At 35.4% G+C, this 27,006-nt stretch overlaps 2 protein-coding genes across 2 annotated transcripts in view; one reads left to right on the top strand and one right to left on the bottom strand.

The window, feature by feature from the left end:
- LOC140439197 (uncharacterized) overlaps positions 1-27,006 on the bottom strand; it is a 78,807-nt gene that overhangs the window by 18,571 nt on the left and 33,230 nt on the right. The window lies entirely within an intron of this gene.
- Positions 11,031-27,006, top strand: part of LOC140439196 (delta(24)-sterol reductase-like) — a 40,037-nt gene continuing 24,061 nt past the window's right edge. Inside the window, exon 1 of the mRNA XM_072528944.1 lies at positions 11,031-11,490. Coding sequence (XP_072385045.1) covers positions 11,317-11,490 — 174 coding nt within the window. The 5' untranslated portion in view covers positions 11,031-11,316. The remainder of the gene's footprint in view (positions 11,491-27,006) is intronic.

Below are 27,006 nucleotides of genomic sequence, written 5' to 3'. Positions count from 1 at the left end.
GGCAGGCGGAGGAATTTCCACCTCACACGTAGACAGGTCGCCGCCGAGGATCTCTCCTCTACCACTCTTGGATCTCCCGGTGGGTACGTGCCGGGGCACCTACACCGCTCCTGACCGCCGTCAGGAACGGTGTGTCCACACCCCTCCTGACCAAAGTCAGGAGAGGTATTTACGGGCCCAGCTCGTTCAACCTCACCAGGCTCTTTTGGAATGGGAGTAGAGTGGTCCCACGAGTAGTCTCGTCTCGGATACTAGGAGTGTAGACCGGTGACCGTGTCGCCGAAACGACCGTGTGCGTTTCTACAAACCCGACACCTCTAGCGACGGCTCTCCACCTCCCTATTCCTACCCATTAGTCGCCTCTTACGACAGGCAGGGCTTTCTGACCCCGGCCGTATTCTTATCTCCGCGGTCAGGGTTCATCGGCATGACATAAACTATAAAGAAGAGGGTGAGTTGAGCTTAATTCCAAATTTTTATGCAAATCGTTCCAAGGCGAAATCATTTTCTTGGCATTACTAATTTTTTTTACATTAATCTCTAACAAGGGTCGCTTTTTAAGGGTTGAAATATGATGGAACTTTATTCAAAAGCACGAAACTATCACTATTTAATTAATTCCAACCAAATCTTACCCATATTCAGGTTTAATATGTTATTTTATAATTTTTGACAATTAGGGGTAGTTTTCACCCCTAAGAACAATCAGGGTTCGTCGACATGACATAAACTATAAAGCAGCGGGTGAATTGAGCTTAAATCCAAATTTTTATCCAAATCGATCCAAGGCGAAATCATTTTTTTAGAATTAGTAATTTTTTTACATTAATCTCTAACAAGGGTTGCTTTTTAAAGATTGAAATATGATGGAACTCTATTCAAAAGTATAAAATAATCAATATTTAACTAATTCAAACCAAATCTTACCCATATTCAGGTTTAATATGTTATTTTATAATTTTTGACAATTAGGGGTAGTTTTCACCCCTAAAACCCCTCAGCGCACTTCGGTTCGATATAGATTTTGATCCTTGGGCTATCACCTACCTTCTGTTAAAATTTCAACTCAATCCATGCAGGACGAAAAAATTGCGAGGTTTTAACTTTTTTCGAGCTTCATTTCCTGAACTAATTATTAAACTCCGCGTATAAACTGTGTTTAAATCTTAAATAATATATTATTAAAAACAACCGTTGACGTGTTTCTACTGGAAGAACAGAATGGCTTCAGGAAAGGTAGATCCTTTCGCATCGATATGATATTACCATAATACGGCAGCTAATGTAGAAACAAATATTGGATTTACCGACTACGAAAAAGCTTTTGACAGAGTTAACATAAATTCTATGTGGACTATTATGGAAAAGATAGGTTACAATAGGTATATAATTGCAGTAATACAAGGACTAAACGAAGTAAATTTCCAGATAGCTTAAGGCATGCAGTTATAACATCTATATTTAAATCTGGTAATGCTGGTAACGATGAGAACTATAGGCCTATATCTGTCATCAATTTAATTGCAAAGATATTCGAGAATGTGCTTTATAACAATATTTTGAATTATTTTGGAGATATGTTCTGCCCAGAACAACATGGTTTTTTACCAGGGAAGTCCACTGTGTAAAATTTTTGTGTTTTTACAAGTTTTACAGCAGGGGACTTAAATAATAAAACTCAGCTGGATATCATTTTTACTGACTGTACCAAAGCTTTTGATAATATTGATCACTCTATACTTAATAAAAAGCTGAGCAAATTTGGTTTTGATTCAGAAGCATGTATGTTTATAAGGTCATATCTTTCTGATAGGTTAAATCAAGTTAAAGTGGGGAACAGTTTATCTAAGCCATTTATGTCGACATCCGGTGTACCACAAGGTAGCAACTTGGGTCCTCTTCTGTTCGTTATATTTATTAACGATTTACATCACTGTGTGAAGTTTTCGATAAGCCTGCTATTTGCAGATTATTTTTTAAGATTTTTCGAGAAATTTCAACTCTGCAGAACTCTGAGATGCTACAATGTGATCTGAACTCAGTAAGTCAATGGTTCGATGATAACAAAAGATTTCTAAACACTTCTAAATGTCACGTTTTTACTATCACTCGAAAAACACAATACATGAAGAACCAATACAAAATTTCTAGCACTGTAGTTGGAAGAAAGAACACTTGCAAAGATCTTGGAGTAATGTTCCAGCAAAATTTGAGATTTAATGAACATTATTGGATCATCATTGGAAAAGCATACAGAACTCTTGACTTCATAATTCGTAATTCAAAATGTTTTAAAAGATTTGAAACTCTAATATCATTATACAATGCGCTGGTAAGACCTCACTTGGAGTATGCCTCTATTATATGGGCATCACAACATCAATGTTGATCTGATTGAAAAGGCCCAAAAACGATTCTTGATGTTTCTTTGTCAGAAAGCTTGGTATCTATTCATACATGATTTCCTATAATGTTATGTTAACTTGTTTTAAAGTTCAGCGACTGGATAATAGAAGAAATTTTCACCCAGCCCTTTTTATTTACTATGTTGTAAATCACATTAAATATAAAGATTGCTTTTTTATAAATAATATTAAATTTAATGTTCCAAAAATACATCTAAGAATTAATAACAAACGACTATTCTCAACTAATAACACTGATTGTTCACCCATAAATAAGATGTTAAAAGAATGTAAGCAACTGATAGTTAACTACTGTGATATAGACTTTTTAAATTCTTCTGTGAAACAAATAAAAGTTGCTTTTGAAACAAATTTCTAGTCTGCAAAAGTTGTTGTCTTAAATTTAATTTAGATATATAGTGTTTTGTACTTGTTTTATTCTGTCTAGGTTTAGTTTTTAATATCTATCTATCTCTATCTATCTATACAGCCCTTGCAGTCCAATTTTGGACATAGGCCTCCTCTTCCTTCTTCCACGTATCTCTATTGTAGGAAGTTTGTATCCACTTCGGGCCTGTGTGTTTCTTCAAGTCATCTGACCATCTCATTTGTGGCCTTCCTCTTTTTCGTTTGTAACTATATGGTCTCCAGTGTATAATCATCTTATTCCATCTGTCGTCTTTCTGTCTTATGGTATTTCCAGCGAACTTCCACTTAAGTTTTGCTATCTGCGTTAATACATCAGTCACTTTTGTTTTGTTGCGGATCCAACGCAACTGTCTGATAGCCTGATGTTCAGCGTTTGTCTTTCCATGGCTCTTTGGGTCTTTGCTATTTTTTCCATGTTTTACTTTGTAAACGTCCAAGTCTGAGAACCGTTGGTGAAAACAGGAAGTAAACATTGGTTGAAGACTCTTATTTTTAAATATTGGGGGTGTTTTCTACTTTTTAGTATATAGGAAAGTTTTCCGAAGGATACCCAAGCCAACCGTATTCTTCTCTTTATTTCTCCGGTCTGATTTTCTTTATTTAATTTAATTAGTTATCCCAAATATACATTCTTTTAATTGTTCTATAGTTGTTTGTGCAATTGTAATTATTTAATCTTCTGGTTGGTTGGTCATAATTTTTGTTTTATTATAATTCATTTGTAGACCTATTTTTGTGGATTCGCTATTTAATTCATCCATCATATTTTGTAATTCTTCCCTTTTATCTGTTATTAATACAATGTCGTCTGCATATCTCAAGTGATTCAAGTATTGGCCATTTATGTTAATACCCCGTTTTTCCCATTGTAATTTCCTCATAACGTCTTCCAAAGCTTGATTGAATAGTTTGAGTGATATAGTGTCACCCTGTCTGACTCCTCGCCGTATCTTAATGGGCTCCGTTTGTTCAACTATTTTTATGGATGTTGTTGCTTGATCATATATATTAGAAATTAAGTCCGTATATCTATAGTCTATTCTCCCGTTTTGTAAAGACTTCTTTACTGCCCAATGTTCCACTTTATCGAATGCTTTTTCAAAGTCTACAAATGCCATATACATTGGGATTTGATATTCGTTGGCCTTTTCAATTAATATTTTTATCGTAAGCAGATGGTCGCTTGTACTGAATCCTTTTCTAAAACCGGCTTGCTGTCTTGGCTGGTAATTATCTAACTTAGTTGTTAATCTGTTTGTTAGTAGTTTAGTTATTATAACAGTTTGTACATTACATTCAGTAGCGTTATGGGCCTATAGTTTTTTTTACTTTTCTTTTCTATCGACTTTCTTAAATAGTAATAGTGTTATTACCTCGTTCCATGTGGTGGGTATTTGTTTTGTGTTCGATATTTTATTCATTAGTACATAAAGGACTTCCACTGTAGTTTTCCCCCCATTTTTTAGCATTTCCACAGTTATTCCATCTTTCCCAGGACATTTGTTATTCTTCATTTTTTTGAGTGCCTTTTTTATTTCATTTTTACTGATTTCTGGTTGTAGGTCAGAGTTAACGTTCTTAGTTTTTAATATAGTCATTAGTTTTTGGCAAAAGTAAGCACTGTATTAATGTAATACCAATCATTTTGTGTTTTAAAGGAGGTTAAATAAATAAATAGATAAATAATAGTCCGACCAATCAAATACACTCAAAATGATCAAATCTTAGAGTCGTATCAGTTTTTTTAGGAACCAGCTGTACTTTAGAGACTCATTAATTAAAACCCCTGTATCATAATAATATACATACCTGCTATTTATTGTATTGTTTACTTGAGAACAAAGATAATGGTGCGAAAAGCACAATGACTCAGAAATACATCGATTTAACTACTTTTTTGCTTGTTATTTGTGATAATAAAATATTGCAATACTGTCGTTAAAAGTTTGCAAAACAATCTTAAAAAGCAATGACCCAATAACTCAAAAATAACTACTGGAAATTCACTTTTATTTACACATAATATTTTTGTTTAGTAATGATCTCCGGTGTCTCAGTCGCTTCCTACATTTTTTTTTTAAATAATTCCAGAAAAACATTTATTTTGTATATTTCGGATATTTTTATCAATTTGTTACATTGATTTTAAAAAATGCGATAAGCAGCTTCGGTAAAACATTTTCTTTAAATTAGTAAATGTACCAAAAATACTCGTATTAGATTTGTTAAATATTCAAATATTAGTAGAGTCAACAAAATCATAATTTAAGACGACCATAAAATCAATAGTCCATGAAATGTTACATTTTTTATACCTTAGCGTGTATTTCTTAGAGGACGCAATTTTATTTTTTGATGTGTTTGGAGGTTAAGGGTCGCCATCCTTGTCCCCGGCCGCCATCATGGAAAAAGGGTGGAAAGGGTTTTTGCGCTGTATCTCGTAAACTAGCAACCGTACGAAAGATTTAATTAAACATTATTTGTAGCAAATTAAATTTTCTACAACTTTATGTTTATTAATTTTACTCGTAAGATAGATAAATAACTAAAAATTTTGGAACACACTTTCTTTTGGGCTTCATAACTTTTTTCTGGTAATTTGACAATAAAACGATATCGGATATATATATATATATATATATATATATATATATATATATATATATATATATCTATTACAGTATCCCACTTGTAAATATAATACATTTTGGAGGCTGCTATCGCCGTATTCTCGTTCTCCTTCACCAATCCTCACGGTCCAAGGCATGCTCTTCCTCCAAACCTCTCGATTCCACCGCTCTTCTAATTCCTTCATTCCATGAGGGTCGAGGTCTACCTCTTTTTCTTCTTCCAAGGGGCTTCCATCTATGAAGTTTTTGGGGCCAACGTTCGTCAGGCATTCTCAATTAGTGTCCAAACCATTTTAAACCTCTTCTTTCTATTCTGTTAATGACCGTTTCTGTAGCATTCATGTTATTTCTTATAGATTCGTTGGTCTTCCTTTCCAGCCTTGATCTTCTAGCACTTTTTCTCTTCAGGTCTGCATTAATTGTCCATACTTCAGAGCCATAACAAAGAACTGATTCAACCATGGTTTTCCCTATTCTTTTTTTGTTCCTTTTGGAAATGTTGCGATTCCATCATATGGAGTTCAGACATCCTACAATTTTACGTCCCTGATTAATTCGGTGTTTAATTTCGGTTTCTCCCAAGCCGTTCTTATCAATGAGTGCACCTAAATATTTAAATATTTCCACTTTTTGATTTCTATGTTTGATGTTCTACGTTTGATTTCTATTTCCTCGTCTATCAACACTTTAAACCCTGCACCTGAATTGATAACTAAATATTCTGTTTTCTTCATGCTGACTTGTAACCCCCATTTTACATATTTTCTGTATAGACGCTTTTTATTATAAATTCTAGATCATAAGAATCTTGAGCTAGTCATCCGCAAAGTTTAGGGAGAACAGTAGTCATTTCCTATGGCAATTCCCATTCCCTGGCAGTGGTTTTTCCAATTTTAGAGGGCTGCCTCAATATATAAATTAAACAGTAAGTGTGACATACTGCATCCTTGTCTTAATCCTTTAGTTACTTTTATTGGCTCTGATAGTCTATTTCCGATTTTTAGGTAAGTAGTGTTATTCCTGTATACTTGTGATTATTCCTAAAAGGTATGGACTAATGCCGAGTTGTTGTAAGTGTTGCCACAATTTAAGTCTTGGAACTGTATCATACGCCTTTTCTAGGTCTATGAAGGCTAGATGTACTTCGGTACCAACCGCCATTCTTTTATGTATTAATTGTTGGAGTATCAACAAGTTATCAGTGTAAGATCTACCAGGTGTAAATCCACTTTGGTCTTCGCTAATTAGATGTCCTATATCATCTTGTATTTTTCCATTTATTATCTTTCCAAACAATCTTCCGAAAGTAGGTAGGACAATTATTTCTCTGTAGCAGTTAGGATCTTTTCGATTACCCTTTTTAAAGATGGACACTTGGTGAGCGGTTTTCCATTCAGATGGTACTTTAATTTGCTGGTTATCCGTTGACCTCCTGTTTTAAGTAACTCTACAGCTATATCAGAGATATGAGAGCAATATCATAGAGGTTTTTTCATGGAATAATTTTCGCTATAAATTTGTTTGATTTCATTAATTTCTCTGGATTTTTTAGCGCTCCGAAGTTGGCCGAGTAGCTTGAATACTCGCCATCTTGGAATTAGATAACTAGCAGCCCTACAGTAAAATGGAAAATAAAAAAGTTATTAATAAAAATAACTAAAAATTTTTGAACAAATTTTCTTTTATTCAAACTTAAATGTTTATAAATTAGTAGATATATAAAAAGTTTATTCTCCTACTTGAAACTATTTAACAAATTTTCTTTTCGACCTTAACTTTTTTTTGTCATTTTACAATACAATGAAGTCAGAGCAATATCATAGACGGTTTTGCAACGAATCATTTTCACTACAATTTTGTATAATTCCATTAATTTTTCTGGTTTGGAGGCGCGTTTTTTTTAGCGGTATCCCCATTAGGCCTAATTCACTGACATTTCCAGGCGAGATAATATTGAGCATAATTATATATTTTATTTTATTACACTTAGTTTTCTATTATAAATAAATTTTTTATTTTTGGAAAAGGGTAAATAAAATTCAATCTCAGAAAAAAATTACCATTAACGATGAATCAGCAGTTAAACAAATTTTATCTAAAATTGCTCCCGACTCTATTCATCTACCAATAAATATACCAGATAACCATATCGATCGAATAAGTGCTTTTATGCATACAAAGACTTAATGAAAAGTAAGTTACTGAATCGTGAGTCTAAGCTGAGAATCTACAAAACAGTAATTAGACCAGTGGTCACATATGGATGTGAAACGTGGACCCTCTCAACCACTGATGAAAATCAACTGAGAATATTTGAGCGCAAAATACTAAGGAAGATATTTGGACCAACCCAATGCAGCGATGGTTCGTGGAGAATTAAAATGAATCACGAGCTGGATGAACTAATGCAGAGCGCAGATATTGTCAGATTTGTAAAGTCACAAAGACTAAACTGGCTTGGTCACCTAGAAAGAATGCCAGATAATAGAGCTGTAAAAGTAGTCCAGAGATGGAAGCCCCAAGGAAACAGAACAAGAGGAAGGCCCCGTAAAAGATGGATAGACGACGTAGAGAGGGATCTTAAAACCATGAACATCAGGCAGTGGCGAAGGAAAGTATCCGACAGGGCAGAATGGAAGAACATTGTTAAGCAGGCCAAGACTCACAAAGGGTTGTAGCGCCATTAGAAGAAGAAGAAGAAGAACCATATCGATCATGCTCACTTTTTACTAACTCCTATTACTCCGAGGGAACTTACAGCAAGTATTAAAATTTCAAAAAATACATCTCCAGGTATGGACGGTATAAAGTACCTCATGATAACAAATCTTCCCAAAATTGTTATAGATTATCCCGAAATTGTATATAGAAAAAAAGTTATAAGGCCCAAAAGACAATTTGTTCAAAAATTATTTTTGTTTTTAACTTTTTTATTTTCCAGTTTGCGATTAAAATAGAAATAAACAATAAAGTTGTTTATTATCATTATTTTGGTGTTTTCTGAATTTATTACCATCTTTTTTTCTATTTTTTCGATGCACATATTTTCAAATATACATTTATCTGTGTTTATTCAAAGAAAAAGTATACTGATCTATTTTTATCTACTACTTAATTGAATTATATAAATCGTTTCCTTTTCTTTTATTGCTTGTTACCATAATGTAAATCTACGACGGAACTCTCCAATTTGATACATTTATTTAAAGTGATTTATGCCTTGGAGCTCCCGCACTTTTAAATCAAAATTTTTATTGGAGGGAACCCAATATTTTTATTAATCTTTAAACTTGAATCAATCTGCATAACGTTGTAATTGGGATTCTATAAAATGTTCAGTCCAAAAATTGTTTATCTAACACTATAGAAAAATTCGAAAAATAAAATAAAGATTTCGTAAAGGAAATAGGTACAAAGTATTTTTACAACAAATTAAATTTAAAGTAAAACAAAATAAAAATAAAATAAAATTAAATTAATTTAAAATTAATTAAAATAAAAAAAAAATAAATAAAATAAATGAATTACATTAAATTAAAAACCATGGCTCCATGCGTAGGCGATAAAAAGCTATGCTTCCCCTACACGGTCATTCCTGGAGTACCAAATCCCGTTTTTTATTTTTTTAATCCATTATTATGAAATATATTCATAATCAAAATAAAGTAAATAAACATAAATACGAGATAATAATAGAAATGGAATAGGAAATAGAAAAGGAATAACTTTTATATTATATTTCACAAATTTTGAAAATTACTAAAAGCATTAAACAAAATTGTTAAAGAAAAAAATTAAGGTTTTTAAAATGTTAAAGAACATATTATTATATGTGTGGAATTATTATAAAAAATATTAATAATTCAGTAATAAGCGGGCATCTAATTTTTTTAACCCACATAATAGTAACCCTTATAACGCGCTATAAGAAGTATTCAGTTCTGTCGGCAATCCCCAAGTACCACTCGCTGATTTTTTTTATAACTGTAACATCCCACACGGGGTTACGCCGCTTAAGCTCTCTAGATCTATGTTACGAGGTAGATCAGTCCTCATTGTCTTTATTTAATTTTTCCTGTTATTTTTCTCCACTGTTTCCTATCTCTGGTTTTTTTCTCTCCATTGCCGTACGCCCGCCCTGTTGAGATCATTTGTTACTTCTTGTAGCCATGTAGATCTTGGTCTTCCACGTATTCTTTTACCGGCTGGTGTCCGTTCCAATATTGAAAATATTGTCGTAGATGGTCCTGATCTCCATATATGTCCTAGCCATTTTGCCCTTTGCTGTTTTATTTTACAAACTATATCCTCTTTAATTTCGTTTACTAGTTCATGATTCGTTCTTTGTCTATATTGGTTTTCATTAATTTTTATTGGTCCTAATATTGCTCTTAGTATTTTCCTTTCTAGTATTCTAAGGTCTTCCTCTTGATTTTTTGTCATGCTAAGGGTTTTGGCAGCATAGATCATAGTCGGTCGAATTATTGTTTTATATATCTTCATTTTCGATTTCTTGCTCAGTAATTTATTTTTTAGAAGTTTTTTATTTGCATTGTATGTCTTATTTGCTGTAATTATCCTTTCTTTAATTTCTGTTTCTCTTTCTCCATTGTTTGTTATTAATATTCCCAAATACTTAAACTTTTCTACTTCTTCAAATATATATTTTCGGAGTCTAGTCTTTTTGTTTTCATATTTTTGTCAAATCTCATTATTTTTGTTATTTCTTGATTTATTACTAAGCCCATTACTTTCCCTTCTGCTACCAATTCTTTTAACATACATAGTTAACATAGTTTAAAATAATCCTTATTGGGTCATGAACTGGCTCCCGCCCATTACGAAATTCCCAGAAATTAAATCTCCTGAAACTTGAAGTTTGAGAAAAACAGGTTTAATATACACCAGAAATTAGAAATGTAGTCATAAACAATTTATTTATTAAACAAACTGCAACTTACAGGTTGATGATTTTTTGACATATTTTTTATCTTTTTTTTATAAACTTAAAAGTAGTTATACGTTTTTCTTGTAAAAGACGTATGTGATGTTGGAAAATGTTCGGATGGCAAGTATAAAATAAAGAATTGAATTTTGAATGGAAATTCTCGCAAGCATTTGTCGTTCTTTGTAGAGACGTTATATTTTCGGCCCACATGGTAGGTGCAAATTTGGCGTCTTCAGGGATGTAGTTCTCTATATATATTTTAAGGAGAGATTCAGCTCCTCAAGAGTAACAAGCAAGAAATTTAAGTAAATTGATTCTTTGGGCACAGTTTCCTTTAAGTTCCTGAATATGCTGTCTTCAGATAAGCTTTTAATTAGGTATAGATGATATTAAAGTGTTGATTATTATTTAAGTAATTAAATATTTATCTGTTATTTTTTGGTGTATTTTGTGTACAAAGATTTATTTTTATAGTCATTTTTGTAAAAAATATAAAAAAGAAAGTATTGGTCACTGCATTTATAGTGTAGGTACACCTGTACTTACCTCTCCAACAGTGTCAGTTATCCCATCTATCGTTGTTAGGGATAATACATGATTTTTTCGGATTCAGTTACTCAGGTAAAATCAAAGCGGCTGGGGGTAGAAATGTTTCTGTTGTGCCTCATCCGACGTTTTGATATATCGTAAATTTTCGCCTGACCACAGTCAAGATTATGGTTTAATCTGTGGCCATAGGGACCTACTGTCGGTAGCGGCATTCAAGGCCAATTTTATTGTTGAAGGATTGAAGCCGGCGACCTGCCGCTGCCGTGTAGAACGTGCGCGACTCTACTTCAAGCCTCACGCGGAAATTAATACTTATTCTGCAATTTTATGTCACAGCGGTTTATTCCGGTTAGTGATGGGGTATCTGGAGTATATTCTAGTGCATTATAGATGGGTGTTTGTGTGTTTGTTCCTTTTGCCGATTTCGTTTTTTTATAACATTTGGACTTATTTTCGAAGTTGGGTAGTTTTTAAGTTGAGTAGTGCCCCCGGACAACATAAGAAGAAGGTGGAATATGTCCAAAAGCAGGTACATTCTAAAAGCACAAATAATTTTTTTTTAAACCACTAAATTGTTATTGCTTTGATAAATAATTTTCTGTTTGTTTTCTCTCTCACTGTTATTTCTAAATAATTATTATGTCTCGCATGCTATTTTTAAGTACAGCAATTTGCTGAAATTTGTACAAATTATACAATTGTAAACAATTTTTTACTCCCACTAGTTCATTCATTTTTTTTTGCAAAAATGCAAGGACTCGGCGTATAAATTCTTATCGATTTTACTCTACATTTCGGTATGTTTTTTTAAATATTTAAATTCTTTTAAATATCTTTTTTCTTATATATTTGAACAACTAATGTGCTTCCCCTAAGTTATTCTACTCATTTCCAAATGACAATTTCCTCTTTACTATTGATGTGACGATAGTGACAAGATATTTGTATTCACTACACTGCTTGAATATTCCATTTTTAAGATATATGTCTTTCGGAAGTTTGACCATACATACTTATTAAATTTTTTCATAAGTCTATTTTGAGCTAAAAATTTTTGTTTTTATGAAACTGAAGTAGTGCAAATGTACTATGCTGCCAAAGAGTACAGAATATGAAGACTTTAAGTGAAATTTAAGCGGATTAATTGTTTATAACTTTTGCGATAACGTAAGTCAGAAAAAAATTAAGTTATAATGATTCTACGGGTAGCATAAATAAGAAAGTTATACTTTCAAAACAATTTTAAAAATGTTAGAAAAACCATTTTTAATATCGCAAAACATAATTAAAAAGATGTTCCAATTTTTTGCTTATAAACATTTAGAATAACTTTTGTGCTATTGTCCGAGAAAAAATTATTTTTTTGATATTCGAAAAGATTTTTTGTTTTGATTTTTTCACATATTTAAAAAAGTTATCCGACAACAATTTGGGACGAAGTTAGTCACTTTTTGTTTAAAATTCATAGCTTGTTTGTTTATAATAATAAAGAAAGCTTATTACCGGCATTTGAAAGATCAAGGGCCGAAGTTTGATCATTTCGCCGAAGGGCGAAGTGACCTCATTATAAGTTCAAAAATGTGTCCGAAACACTAAACGATCGTTCAAAAAATTTAAGCGACTCTTCTTAGCATTTCTTCATTAGAAATGTCTCTTTACTCGTTCTCTTTAATCTCTCTATTCTCTCTGTATTATGAGATTCAGGTAGCTGATACAATAGGTTCGAGGGTTAACATAAAACGAAGAAGATTAATTTGTGAAAGTGCAGGGGAAATGGGTATAAAAGTCTAAAAAATGAAATTTTATTAACTCGGCTGAATTTTTATATGGAGCACTTGAAAGTACCCATTTAGAAACCTCTTTAGCCAAATTTGTAGCTCCCTAGGTGGCATACGGTGTTCCTTATCGCAAAAAATGTTTTTTCTTAAAAAAAAAAAACAAAAAAAATTCCTAGGCGATCCTTTGCTTTAAAAAATCTGAAAAAATTCACAAATATACATTTTAATGCTCAAAAACCCTGCAATTTTTTTCAGATTTCTTTAATCAAAATTGATCTCAGAAAAAATATTTTAATTTTTTTCTGAGTAAAAACATGGTAGAAAATACCAAAAAAATCGGAGAGAAAATGGTAAATCATACCACGCTATTTAAAAAAACATAAACCTAAAATTCTTTGAAAAATTAAAATATTATTTCTTAAGCTCAATTTAATCCAAAAAATCTGAATAAAATCACAGTGTTTTTGGGCATGGAAACATTTAAATGATAATCACCACTCGAATAAAGGGGTGAGGGAGGGAAACAAAAATCGTTAGGTGTAAAATGGGTTTTTTTAAACTTTGACAATTTTCCGGAGCGGAAATGAAAAATATAACCCAGCCATTCAAAAGAAAGGAAAAAAATACATAAAAAATAATTATTTAGTAGTTTGCGAAAAATTACCTACATAACCTAAATTTTTTTTGAATAATTCAAATATTTGTTCTAAGCTCAATTTCAATTCAAAAAATCTGAAAAATAACAGAAGGTTTTTGGGCATTAAAATGTATATTTGTGAATTTTTTCAGATTTTTTAAAGCAAAGGCTCGCTCAAGATTTTTTTCTTCGAAAAATAATTTTTTTTGCGATAGCGGACCCCAGGGGCCACCTAGAGTGCTAAAAGATTTGCTAAAGGTATTTCTGAATATGTGGTTTCAAGTGCCCATTCCAAATAAAAATCCAGCCGACTGCAGATTTTACCATTTTATCCCGCTGTAGCCTTTATTATACTTAGTATTAGAACAATCTAGTTAATAAACATAAGGCTTTTTTCATTGCAACTGTATAGACGTTTTTGACAGTTGAAATGTGTAGTATGACAATTTTTTTAATTGTGTGCAGAAGATGGGCCAGATCGGTTGAATAGTTAGCGAAATTTAATTTGTTTATAAGATTTTTGACTGCATGGATTTTACTAATCCGGGGCATATTTGCTCTTTCGAAGTAAACATCTTTCATCTGCTGGTGTTGTTTTTCTCTTTCTTTTGCATTTTGCCAACCTTCTCACATCCATTGATCCCGTTTCTCTTTTACGCTTCAAAATCTTGCTTACTACCCCCTTTGACTCACTCCACACTTTCTTGCGATTTCTCTTTGTAACATAGAAGTCTGTTCACTTAACGTGATAATCTTTTCACGCTTTCTAGGCGTAATCTCCATGATGGAATTCACTAATTACTAATAACAACACAAAATAGTACAAAACAACACAAACTTATTGGGAAATGTCCTAAAAGGCCCTCAAATAAAAGGCAGAGAAAAGTAAGGGTATGTTTTCAATGATTGGTCAGTTGTAAATGTGTTGACAGTGTTGCCAACTGTGAATATGGAAAAATGTCACAATGATTCCATTAATTTGCACAATACTGTAAGTACCAATCAATAAATATCGCAGTTCAGTTATTATATCAGATCGTGTTTATTATCCTCATCTTAATCTGAAGTTGTGTTGTTTGGTTTAATAATAATTGGTTCCAATTAGCATTCGTCAACTAACAAATCTAAGTTCCATAACTTTTCTTCCTCGTTTATTGCATGCTGTATACGTCATTTTTAATTTTCTACAGTGACTTTCGATAAAGCTTCCTGTAAAAGTCTTTTTACATCAACTTATTTGAATGTACTGTTGTTTCTAGCTATGTCACCCTTTATTTGTGTCCATACGTGGTAGCCGTAGCTCAGTGGCTATGTTACTCGCTTAACAAGCTGGAGGGCCCGGGTTCGAACCTCGGCACCGACAAAATTTTCGATTTCTAATTTAACTGAGCTGCCACCGTTCTTCGGAGGGCACGTAAAGCCGCCGGTCCCGGCTACAAAAGTAGTCGTTAAGTCATGTTAGGGGCGCTTGCGCTTCCTGTAAACCCTAACATTAGACCTTAGCCAGAAGGTTACACGAACTTTACTTTTTTTTTGTGTCCATATTAGCTCTATAGGATTAAGTTAATGGGGATAAACAACATACAGTCATTCCACTATCTTTAGCTTTTTCATCGATTACATATTTTTTATATTTTTGTTTGTGTTGTTAAACGATATTCATGAGTTCTTTTTTAACCATCGTATTATCAAATGTTCAACTAACGGAACTTACATCACAGGCGTAGAGAGTGTAGTCAGAATTCAATACGACTTTTCCAGACCCTTCCATTGTAAAAATGGACTGAGACAGGGAGATGGACTGTCGTGTCTCTTATTTAACCTTGCACTAGAAAAAGTAATTTGAGAGTGCCACATTAATACGAATGGCACCATCTTTAATAAATCTGTACAAGTGGTCGGATATGCAGATGGCATAGACATTATTGCTAGGTCCACAGAATCTCTGATCGAAGCATTTCGATCACTAAGGGCGTCTGCATTTAGAATGGGATTAAAAATAAACGCACAGAAAACCAAGTATATGTATTGTACCAGATCAGGAAATCAGATACCTAGACTATTAATTGATGATCTGGAACTGGAAGGTGTGGACACCTTCGTCTACCTGGGCTCGCTGCTGACTAAAGACAACAATGTCAGCGAAGAAATTAAAAGAAGAATAGTGCTTGCCCATAAGTGCTATTATGGCTTGAGGAAACATATGGCCCCAAAACTACCCAGAAAAATTAAAGTTACCATATATAAAACACTAATAAGGCCAGTGTTAACATACGGGTCTGAAACGTGGTCACTTACACAGAACGACCAAGAATTGCTTAAACATTTCCAGAGAAAAATTCTAAGGAAAATATATGGAGGAATCCAAGAACAGGGGTTGTGGCGTAGGCGCTACCACTTTGAGTTATACAGAAGTTTTGGGGAACCTGACGTTGTAAAATGTATTAAATTAGCACGCCTTCGATGGATAGGACATGTAATTAGGCAGATGAAGATGCAACGATCAGAAAAATTTTCGACCTAAGAATACCAAAACTTAGGTATCAAGATAGCATAGAGGATGATCTAAAATCCATCGGAGTTAAAGCATGGAGAAGAGTTGCCAGAGACAGGGGCGAATGGAAGATTGTTCTGAAGAAGGCTTTGGCTCATAACGAGCTGTAATGCTACTGATGATGATGATTATCAAATGTGATCTCTTTTTCTTTAAAGCAATTAAGTACCTCATGTCTTTTCCATGCCAAAGTTGGTAGTCTTTCAATTAAACGAGAATGTTAACTGGCATTATCCATTACTATGACAGAATTTTGTGGTATGTTACTAACGATCTGAAAGAAATACTCTTCAAATACGTCTGCAGTCATTTCTTTATGATAAACTTTGGTGGTTCTTTTAGTAAATTCTAATAAACCACCATTTACAAAGCCAGTTTCAGATTCAATATGAGTAATTATTAGTCTACGACCTTTTTCAATAGGTCGGTTCAAACCAGAGGAATAACCCTCCATAAAAGCCTGTTGTGAATTGGTAATATTTTTATTAATCCAACATTTTCAAACAGTGTATCCTTCGTTTAATCAGGTTTGATCTAAATAATAAATTGTTTTTCTTTCTTTTAATTGTTCCCAGATATTCTTTTCTTCAAGAAACAATATAATCTTTGTCAAGAAGTTAAGCTCTTTTGTTATATTTTTCCCACGAAAAACCTATTTTCCTAAGACACTTCCACAATTTTGTTTGTCAAAAAACCGGTAAATCGTGGTCTTCTGTAACGCTATTCCAAACGTTGTCGATGTTACGAATTTCTTGATGCAAATAAAAAGAATGAACTTTACGACGTGTGTTTTAACGAAATCATAATAGTTTCTTTCCGATGGGTTTTTTTGAATCGACACTTCCTCCAGCTTTCCTTTTTTTTTAAATCCAATATACTTAATAGTTCTTTACCGTTGAGAATAAGGACTTTTACTGACCAGTTTTTGTGGATTAAAAATTCTAAGGTCTTTTACATGTTTGTAAGGATCACATTAGTAAATCAATATTAATAAATCACCATTTTAAAGCATTAAACGTATTTTATTTTATCAAATAACTACCTCTTAATTCTTTCAAAATGCTTTACATTTTACTGGTAGATGAAAGTAAATAAAACTTAAAATAGCGTATTTTTGACATTAAATTGTTAATAATTTAACAAGTCCAAAGAGATTTAGTTATTAAGCTCCATGAAACTCAAAAAACTTGTAAGATATCTGATCTGACCAAAGGCACCAACATGGTACTAAAAAACTATTTCAGAATATTTTAGATCCTCCTCCTCGGTCCTAATCCCTTTTGGGATGTGGTGACACCATCAGGCCTTTACAGTTTTTGCACGATTTCTCTCCATCCTTCTCTGTCCTGGGCTAGTTGTTCGGCTTCATGTAACCCTTGGTTAATTAGTATTTTTGTTTGATCTACCCAACGGCTTGGAGATCTTCCCCTAGGTCTCTTTCCTTCAACTCTACTCTCGACTATCAGTTTTTAATATATTTTAGATACACCCTATATATTAAAAAATAGTTATTGAGTATAATATGCAATAGAATTTTATGTCGATTTTGAAACAAAGTCAAAAGCTTAGTATGACTACAATATCGTGAGTTTTTTCTTGGTTTTGCTCATGAGTTATAATGAAATTACTAACAAAATTTATTGGCTGTAATGACTCATATGGTGGAATGTATGACCAGTTTGAATAATTGTTTCGTTTTCATAGTTAAAAAACGCATATTTTAGTAAACAAATTATTATGGCTTTTGTTATATTATTTCAATTGGTAATGAGATTTATGATTAGTCTAATCTTTCACCTTGCGAATTTTTAAGTACCGTAGAAAATATATCAAATACCAAAAGCTATATGGTACTACTCGAAATAATCTCACAAATCGATGGAGTAGGTTATGTTAAACAAGAAATGTTGAAAGCAATGCTTTTCGAGTTATTATCGATTGAAAATGTTGATTTTTGTACAAATAACTTAAAAATCTTAATTTTAACTGAAAAATAAACAAAAATCCAAAATGAATTTCTTGAAATTCCATTTTCACTTTAGTTTAAATGACATATATTGGAAATCTCGCAAAAACTAAATATTGATTATCAAGATGTTCAAATAATATCAAGATTATACTGAATATAATCAGCAAGAATAAAACTGGAAGGCTCCCTGTCAGAGGAAATAAATATTTAGAAGGTTGTACGACAGGGATGTATTCTCTCTCTAACGCTATTCAATTTATACTCAGAATATATTTTTCGTGAAGCATTGGAATATGTGTCAGCTAAAATAGCGAAAAATGGAGTTCTTGTCAACAAAATTAGATATGTAGATGATACGGCTACAATAGCCAACAATTTGGGAGACCTCTAAAACTCTTCGATAAAGTATCTATGACTAGTATGACACATGGTTTACATATCAAAATAAAGAAAACTGAAGTGTTGGTTATCTCAAAAAATATTACCAATAATTGCGTACAATTTGTCTCTAATGGTCAGATCATTGAGTCAGTTTCTCGGTACAAATATCTTGGAGCTGTCGTCAACGAGAAAAACCAACATTCTGAAGAAATTCGTTCATGTATTGACAGGCACGAGCTGAGTTTGTCAAAATAAAAAAACTATTGACAGCGCCATCTATCTTTATGACTCTAAGAAGCAGAATAGTTAGGTGTTATGTTTTTCTTTTGAAATGTGGGTCTACAGACTAATTCTCAGAGTGTACTGGATATATAGAGTCACAAATCAGGCAGCGTTAAAAAGATTCCATATTGAACCTTAAATAGTATTTATTATAAAGAAGAGAAAACTTGAGTTTTTAGTCATGTACAAGATATAAATTCCTTCAGCTTGTAATGCGAGGACAAATAGCTGGACGAAGAAACGTAGGACGTATTTCTTGGCTGCATAACCTTCGTGAATGGTTCGGAATGAGATCGGTCGAGTTATTCCGTGCAGAAATTTCAAAAGTTCAAATAGTCTTATTGATCAGCAACCTCCACAGGAGACGCTGAATGCAAGAAGACGAAGAAGCTTATCACTTAAGTGCATTGAGGGACTTAACGACACTTAGTGGAGACTAGGAAAACACTATTATATTATTACACACCTGAATTATAGTATTTTGCTAATTACTAAGAGCTTTCAACTTTCGTTCAAAGAAAGCGAACGGCTAATCAGTTTCTTTTTGATACTGTTGTGAATTTATTAATTGTTATGTCTTTAATTTATAATGTCTTTACTCATTTATTATATTGTTCCTACTTTAATTTATTAAAAGGCACGATAATTTATATAAGTTTATTTCTCACTAAATAATACACATAATTTATTTAGGCGAGCGTAACATAAATATCGCGAGCGCGAATCTTCTTTATTAACTGTTCCTTCCAAATAAAATGTCCTTTATATATGCCATTGCCTTTACGCTAGAATCATCGAACAACCTTCTCGATTAGTGGCGAAATTATAACGGTAAGGCAAACGGGTATTTTTACATCGGCTCGACCGTTTCTGGAAGGTCCATTCAGGTAAATTTCTGCCGGCTAATAGAATACTCTCGTAAAATCTAAAAACAGAACACATTAGTCATAATATTTACGGTTATTTTAGGCCAGGATAATTATCGTAACATTGCCCCCCTCTTAAAAGATGGTTCCTCCTGGAACCTTGTCGGGACTGAAACCGGAACTGTATGCTGGTATCGGCAACTGGACCCTCTTTTACAACTTCCAGTTGTATAAAAATGACAAGGGACGGTTTTCTCTCCGCACCAGTAACTATGCGGATTGCAACAGACTAACACCTGGACTTCGGTGTCTTTAAAGATCTCCTCCACCATATTTCGGATAACCCTCCAATCTAATTGGCGGCACTCCAACTTTGGCATGGCTAACTTTTGCACGTCGGACTCTAGTACGTGCTCTCTCAATTGAAGTAAGGCTTCCCACACATCTCGGTAGGTAGGTTGGTCACGGGCAGTGTCTTTTGTTACCAGGTAGAAAAGGTAACGTGATGCATCTTGGAGTTTCAAGGTTTTACCGGGAGCTGGCACCTGGCATTGAAGTTCTGCAACTCGACCAAACTTCCTTCGAAAGACGGATGCCAACCCTGGTGCGTCTTTGATACTGGCCGGGATGGTAAGGGCCAGCGAGTAGTCATCGGGGAGCGCGAGTAGATCTTGCTTTTCTTCAGTGGTAACACCATGTCTTGCTTTACCGGTACCTCCATAGGCACCCATGAATTCCTCAAACGTGAGGTCAGACACGTCTTGGACTTGGTTTACTTCCACTTCTTCATCTACGTCGTGGTCACCTTCGAAAGACGCCAGCCGGTTATGGTGTACTATCATCGGCTTTCCCCTCGGAATCTTGCTTATTCGGTAGATGACATCGTTGATCTTCTCCATGATGAGGTATGGACCTTCCCAAAACTGCTGCAATTTGGGAGAACAACCTTTTCGCTTCTTGGGATTATACAGCCATACTTTGTCGTTCTTCTTAAAGCAACCCTTTTCGGCTTGTGTATCGTACCGTTTCTTCATTCGGTCGCTAGCGATCTGAAGGTGGGAACGGACCAACTCATGTACATCGTCCATTCTTCTTCGTAATTCGATCACATAATCTTCACCTGCTACATCTTCTCCAGGTCGACACCCAAATTCTAGATCACAAGGTAGTCGCATTTCGCGTCCGAATAGGACTCTGGCTGGTGTCTGGCCCGTTGATTCGTTAACAGCAGATCTGTAGGCCATTGTGAAGAACGGAAGGTATTGGTCCCAGTCTCGCTGATGATCGGACACCATCTTTGTCAAATACTTGCCAACTGTCCTATTCATTCGTTCTACCATACCATCCGATTGCGGATGATACGCGGTAGTTCTTGTTTTCTTCATGCCTAGTCTATCACATATTCCTTGGAATAGATCACTTTCAAAGTTCCTGCCTTGGTCACTATGGATCTCCAAAGGCACTCCAAATCGGCTGATATATTCTTGGATCAACTTATCTGCAACGGTGGCGGCCTTCTGGTCTGGAAGTGCATAAATCTCGACCCACTTAGTGAAGTAATCCATTACTACCAACATGTACTTGCCCCCATTTTCACTTTCTGGAAATGGCCCTGCAATGTCCAAAGCTATTCTTTCAAACGGGCTTCCAACATTATATTGTCTCATAGGAGCTCTCCTTTTCCGGTGAGGCCCGTTACTCGTAGCACAAATAGTACATTTCTTACACCAGTCTTTTACGTCGTCGGAACTGTTCATCCAATAAAACCGTTCCCGAATTCGCTGAAGGGTTTTCCTTACACCAAAATGCCCTCCCGATGGACTGTCGTGTAACTGACGAAGTACTTCGGCTATTCTGCTCTTTGGGATCACCAACTGTCTTCTTTTCTCTGAACCGTCATCATTTTCCAGGACTCGTTTGAGCAAGCCATCTTCGATGATAAATGAGTCCCACTGGGCCCAATACGTCTTAACTACTGAGCATAGGTTTGATATTTCCTGCCAAGGTGGTCGACGGTTTTCCTCTTTCCATTTTCGGATTTTCTGTATAACTGGATCTCTCTCTTGTTCTTCCCTTATCTTAGTAGGCGTCCAGTCGTCGTTGACAATCGTCGTTCTTAGCACTGCTGCTTCCTTGGATTCCGTTTTGTTGCAGTGAGGACACTCTGCTGGGCATGGCCTTCTGGAAAGAGAATCAGCGTTTCTGTGGCTAACTCCGGCTCGGTGCTCAATCTTAAAATCGTATTCTTGGAGTCGTTCGATCCACCTGGCTATCTGACCCTCTGGATTCTTAAACTGCATCAACCACTTAAGGGCGGCATGGTCGGTTCGGATTAGAAACTTTCTGCCATAGAGGTATTGATAGAAGTGCTCTACTGATTTAACTACTGCTAGAAGTTCTCTTCTCGTGACGCAATAATTCCGCTCAGGTTTTGAAAGAACTTTACTAAAATATCCGAGGACTCGTTCCTGTCCTCCTTGAATCTGAGACAGCACTCCTCCAATTCCCACATTACTTGCATCCGTATCTAAGATGAACTCTCCTTCTGGCAGTGGATACCCTAAAATTGGTGCTGTTATTAGATGTTTTTTTAAGGTCTCAAAGGCATTTTGGCAGTCTGTATCCCAGCGGTATTCTCTTGCTTCCTCTGTAAGTCGCGTTAATGGCTTAGCGATATCTGCAAACTTCTTAATAAACCTCCGGTAGTAAGTACATAGTCCAAGAAAACTTCTCACTTGATGTTTGTCAGTTGGTTTCGGCCATTCCTTAATGGAATCGATTTTTCCCTTATCCACGGCCACTCCTTCTTTACTGACTATATGACCCAGATAATTGACTTTACCTTGAAATAGCTGGCACTTCTTGGGGTTTAGCATCAATTGGGCAGCTTTAAGTCGATTAAAAACGTTTTCTAAATTCCTCAAATGATCTTCGAATGTCTCCCCCAAGACGATTATGTCATCTAAATAAACCAGGCATGTTTTCCAAGATAACCCTCTCAACACATTTTCCATAAGCCTCTCAAATGTCGCAGGAGCATTACAAAGTCCAAATGGCATAACGTTGAATTGCCACAATCCAGATCCTGTGGTGAAGGCTGTCTTTTCTTTATCGACTGGGTCCATTTCTACCTGCCAGTATCCAGACTTCAAATCTAAAGTAGAAAACAATTTACTTCCAGCCAATGTGTCCAATGTGTCATCGATCCGAGGCAGAGGATAACTATCTTTCTTGGTAACGTTGTTCAGCAAACGGTAATCCACACAGAACCTCGTCGTTCCGTCTTTCTTCTTAACCAGGACCACCGGAGAGACCCATGGGCTCGTAGAAGGTTCTATCACCCCGTCTTTCTTCATTTCCTGAACAATCGTTTCAGCTTCCTCTCTCTTCGCCTGTGGTAATCGTCGAGCTGTTTGACGAATTGGCTTAGCATTACCAGTATCAATTTTATGCTTAACAACGGTAGTTCTTCCCGTCTTTCCTCCTTTCGGTACGAAAATATCACGATACTGCCGCAGAAATTCCCTTAATTTCCTTTTCTCCATCTGATTTAGAGACTGTCCTGCAACTGCAACCATTTGGTCGAATTTGTCGTTGGAATTATCAGATGTTGTCGCCTGACGGATTATGGATGTCACAGGTACACAAGTTCCTACTTTTGTCTCTTTCTTTATGGTCACTGGGTAGTCGTTGACATTGATAAGTCTCACAGGAATTTCTTTAGCCGAAGTCACCAATTCCTTTCCAATTATGATTCCACGGCCAACCTCATCGTCGTGGTTCCAAGGCTCCATCATAACAGGTCTCCCTTCGTCCACAATTCCCTGTAGCCGCGCTACTATGATCGTTTCGCTTCTCGCAGGCACGACTGTATCTTCTGTAATGGCTGCTTGCACAGTGTTGTCATTATGTGGATGGAGAAATACCTCCTCGTTGCCAACTTTGATTACCTTATTCTTAAAATCCAATTGGAATCCATGCATATTCATTACGTCCATTCCTAATATAACATCCTCTTCGATGTCAGCAACTATAACAGTATGGACGAACTTTTCTGCTCCAATTCCCAATTGTACCTGGATTTCTCCATGAATGTTGGCATTTTCACCTGTAGCGGTCCGAAGTCGCAACCTCGTTGGTAACAGTTTCTTACGGCTGTTTATAACTGTTGGACGTATAATGGTTCTGGTCGCTCCGGTATCCACCAACAACGTATGTCTTTTACCATTTATTTCTCCATCTACATATACACTATCTTCACGACATTTCAAAGAAGCTATTAGTATGAGAGGGTCTTTGGAAAAGTTTTGGGTCGAAGCTGCCCCCCTAAGGCTGACCCGTTCTAGTTTTCCTGATGGTGAGTTTCTTGATTTGCGTCGTACCTAGGGTGTTTACAGGAGCTTCGTACGTGTCCTATTTCGCCACAATTCCAGCATCTGATGGTCTTCGTTTTCTTATATGTCATGCTTTTCATCATATTAACGAGCTGGTCAAGTTTATCTTCATCTCCTTCCTCTTTTACAGTCCTAACTTTACTGTACCCGCCAGAGGCCTGCGTAGCTGACTCGTATTCGAGGGCGGCGGATAAGACATCAACCAGCGTCTTGTGACGAGCTAATCGTAGTGTTCTCTGCATTTCATGATCACGAAGACCATCAATAAACGTTTGAACGGCCAATTTTTCCATCATGTCTTCGGGAGCTGTTGGATAAGCATATCGTACTAATCTGGCAATATCTACCTCATATTCTTGAAGAGCCTCATCTTTCTTCTGTCTACGATTTTTAAGCTGCGACTGATATACATGCTCCAAATGTTCGTGGCCATATCGCATATTTAACCTCTTCTTCAGTTGTTCGAAATCATCGGTCTCCTCTACTGCTATGGTCTGAAGCACATCTAAGGCATCTCCTCGAAGAGCGATAGTCAGGTTTATAGCCTTTTCTTTTTCAGACCATCCATTCGCTCTTGCAGCTGATTCGAACTGTTTCATGTAGTTGTTCCATGACGATTTTCCGTCGAAAGTTGGGACTTTGACATGCACAGAACTTCCACTTCCTTCAAATTTCGGCCGTGTTTCCAACTTACATTTCGTCTCGTCTTCTTTTATCTCTACTCTAATTGGATTGTTTCCTCTCTCTGCTGTCCCTGTTTCCTCCATCTTCCTTTCCATCTCTTTCCATATCTTTTCTTCGAAGGCCAACATATCGGCAGCAACTTGGTTTTTTAACGAAGACACTCTATCGTCAAGAGCAGACATCTCAGAAGTGACTTTAGAGATGTTAGCAGAAACTTTGCTTTCCAGAGAAGAAATCTCGTTAGAAACTTTGCTTTCTAAAGAAGCGATGTCGCCGGAAACTTTCGAAATATCGCCAGAAACTTTGTTCTCTAATGATGCGATATCACCGGAAACTTTGTTCTCTAATGATGCGATGTCACCGGAAACTTTGGAAATCGACGAGAGGACAGCATCTTCAAATATATAAGTCTCTGGATCTAGTCCTTCTTCTAGCAAAGCGTTCTTTAGTCGTTGGACTAACTCAGCCTTTTTTCCGGTAGAAGCTAATTCTCTGTCTTCAAGATGTCTTCTTAAATTAGTCACTGTCAGCTCATAAATCGTAGCCATTTTCACAATTTATTTTATATCACACTTGTATTATTATTATAAGTCTAATTTATGTTCGATCTCACTCTGACACCATTTGTTGTGAATTTATTAATTGTTATGTCTTTAATTTATAATGTCTTTACTCATTTATTATATTGTTCCTACTTTAATTTATTAAAAGGCACGATAATTTATATAAGTTTATTTCTCACTAAATAATACACATAATTTATTTAGGCGAGCGTAACATAAATATCGCGAGCGCGAATCTTCTTTATTAACTGTTCCTTCCAAATAAAATGTCCTTTATATATGCCATTGCCTTTACGCTAGAATCATCGAACAACCTTCTCGATTAGTGGCGAAATTATAACGGTAAGGCAAACGGGTATTTTTACATCGGCTCGACCGTTTCTGGAAGGTCCATTCAGGTAAATTTCTGCCGGCTAATAGAATACTCTCGTAAAATCTAAAAACAGAACACATTAGTCATAATATTTACGGTTATTTTAGGCCAGGATAATTATCGTAACAATACTTAGTTGTGAGGTGCCGCAATAACTGTCATCGTAATGTCTATTTTTTTTTTCGGGTTTCACCACCGGCGTTATTGACACTCGTACTAGATGTTAAAGGCTGCGATCAACAAAAGACTGACGTCCGTACTAATCGGCGACTGCGCTTTACTGAGCGAGATGAGAGTTGAACCAAAAAAACAGTGCAGATGGTGCACGCGGGGCCCTTTCGCCGCAACGACAATGCGGTGTGGCAACGTCGCCGTTGCGGACGTAGTTTGACCCGCGTGAATAACAGATAAATGTACCAAAATAGGAAAAAATCATTACGTAATGTATGTGGTCATCATCATCATTCTGGCTTTAGAACCCTACCTGACCCCTGAACCCCTGACCAATGGGTCCATTAAGGAGCGTTTATTAAGACTATTAAGGAGAGAGAAGTTGGCATCATTGTCTGTCCTGATGCCAACCATAATGTAGCTTCGCCTATTTTTTTTTAATTTTAAACTGTTTGTCCTTGTGTAGTGTAGTGTAATGTACTATTTTATGTTTATAACATTCCATGTTTGTTGGATAGGCCAAAGTTGACAAAATGTCCCTGAAGATGCTCTAAGAAGCGAAAGTACTTGGGCAAGATTTCATTAATAAACTGTGCTCGATATCTGCCTTTTATTTGATCAAAGTTCTATCTTAATATGTTTTACGATATCTGGTTTCTGGTATATTCTATAAGGTTAGAAGTTGTATCGTCTTTTCCACACTCCATTGTCATTCACTGCTTCATAGATTCGCCTTAGTACTTTTCTTTCGAATCATCCTAACAGCTTTTCATTAATTTTTGTTCAGGTCTCTGAACCATAAGTATGTTAGAACTGGGCGTATTATCGTTTTGTAGGCGAAGTCCTAACATTTTTTTTTTTTTTTTTATTAACATTTAAGATTTTTAGAATCTGTTTTGCAGTGAAAACAATAAGTAAAATTTTTTGTCTTTACATGACAGAGAGATGTAAGGTCCAGTGACCAAATCATCACGACACAAATTGGCTTTTTACCGGTAGGATGCGCACATACACTGATACGCGAGCACTAAAAGCGGCACTGATCACAATGGCTGGGTGCTGTTGAAGGCGTAACTCCCACTGCTGTAGGCTCTGTCAGGATAGGTGAGGTAGGTCCAAGGGGTCATGTCGCTTCAATCTCTTCGCTTGTTGGTTGTTGAGAAGATTGTGTGCCAGGGTATTAGGATGCACCCGCAACCTGTTTTGATATTGTTCAGAAGTTTTTTTGCACTCTTCAGAGACTGTTAGTACCTGAAGATCTCTATGTATTGCATCATTCTGGATATACCAAGGTGCATTAGCGATTGTTCTCAGAGTTTTGGATTGGAATCTTTGTATTATCATAATATTAGATTTGCTAGCTGAACCCCAGAGCTGTGAGCCATATGTCCAA

Source organism: Diabrotica undecimpunctata, chromosome 4, assembly GCF_040954645.1.
Source record: "Diabrotica undecimpunctata isolate CICGRU chromosome 4, icDiaUnde3, whole genome shotgun sequence".
NCBI classification, from domain to species: Eukaryota; Metazoa; Arthropoda; class Insecta; order Coleoptera; family Chrysomelidae; genus Diabrotica; species Diabrotica undecimpunctata.
The sequence above is the reverse complement of the archived record's forward strand: the minus strand, read 5'-3'. Positions and strand labels throughout refer to the sequence as shown.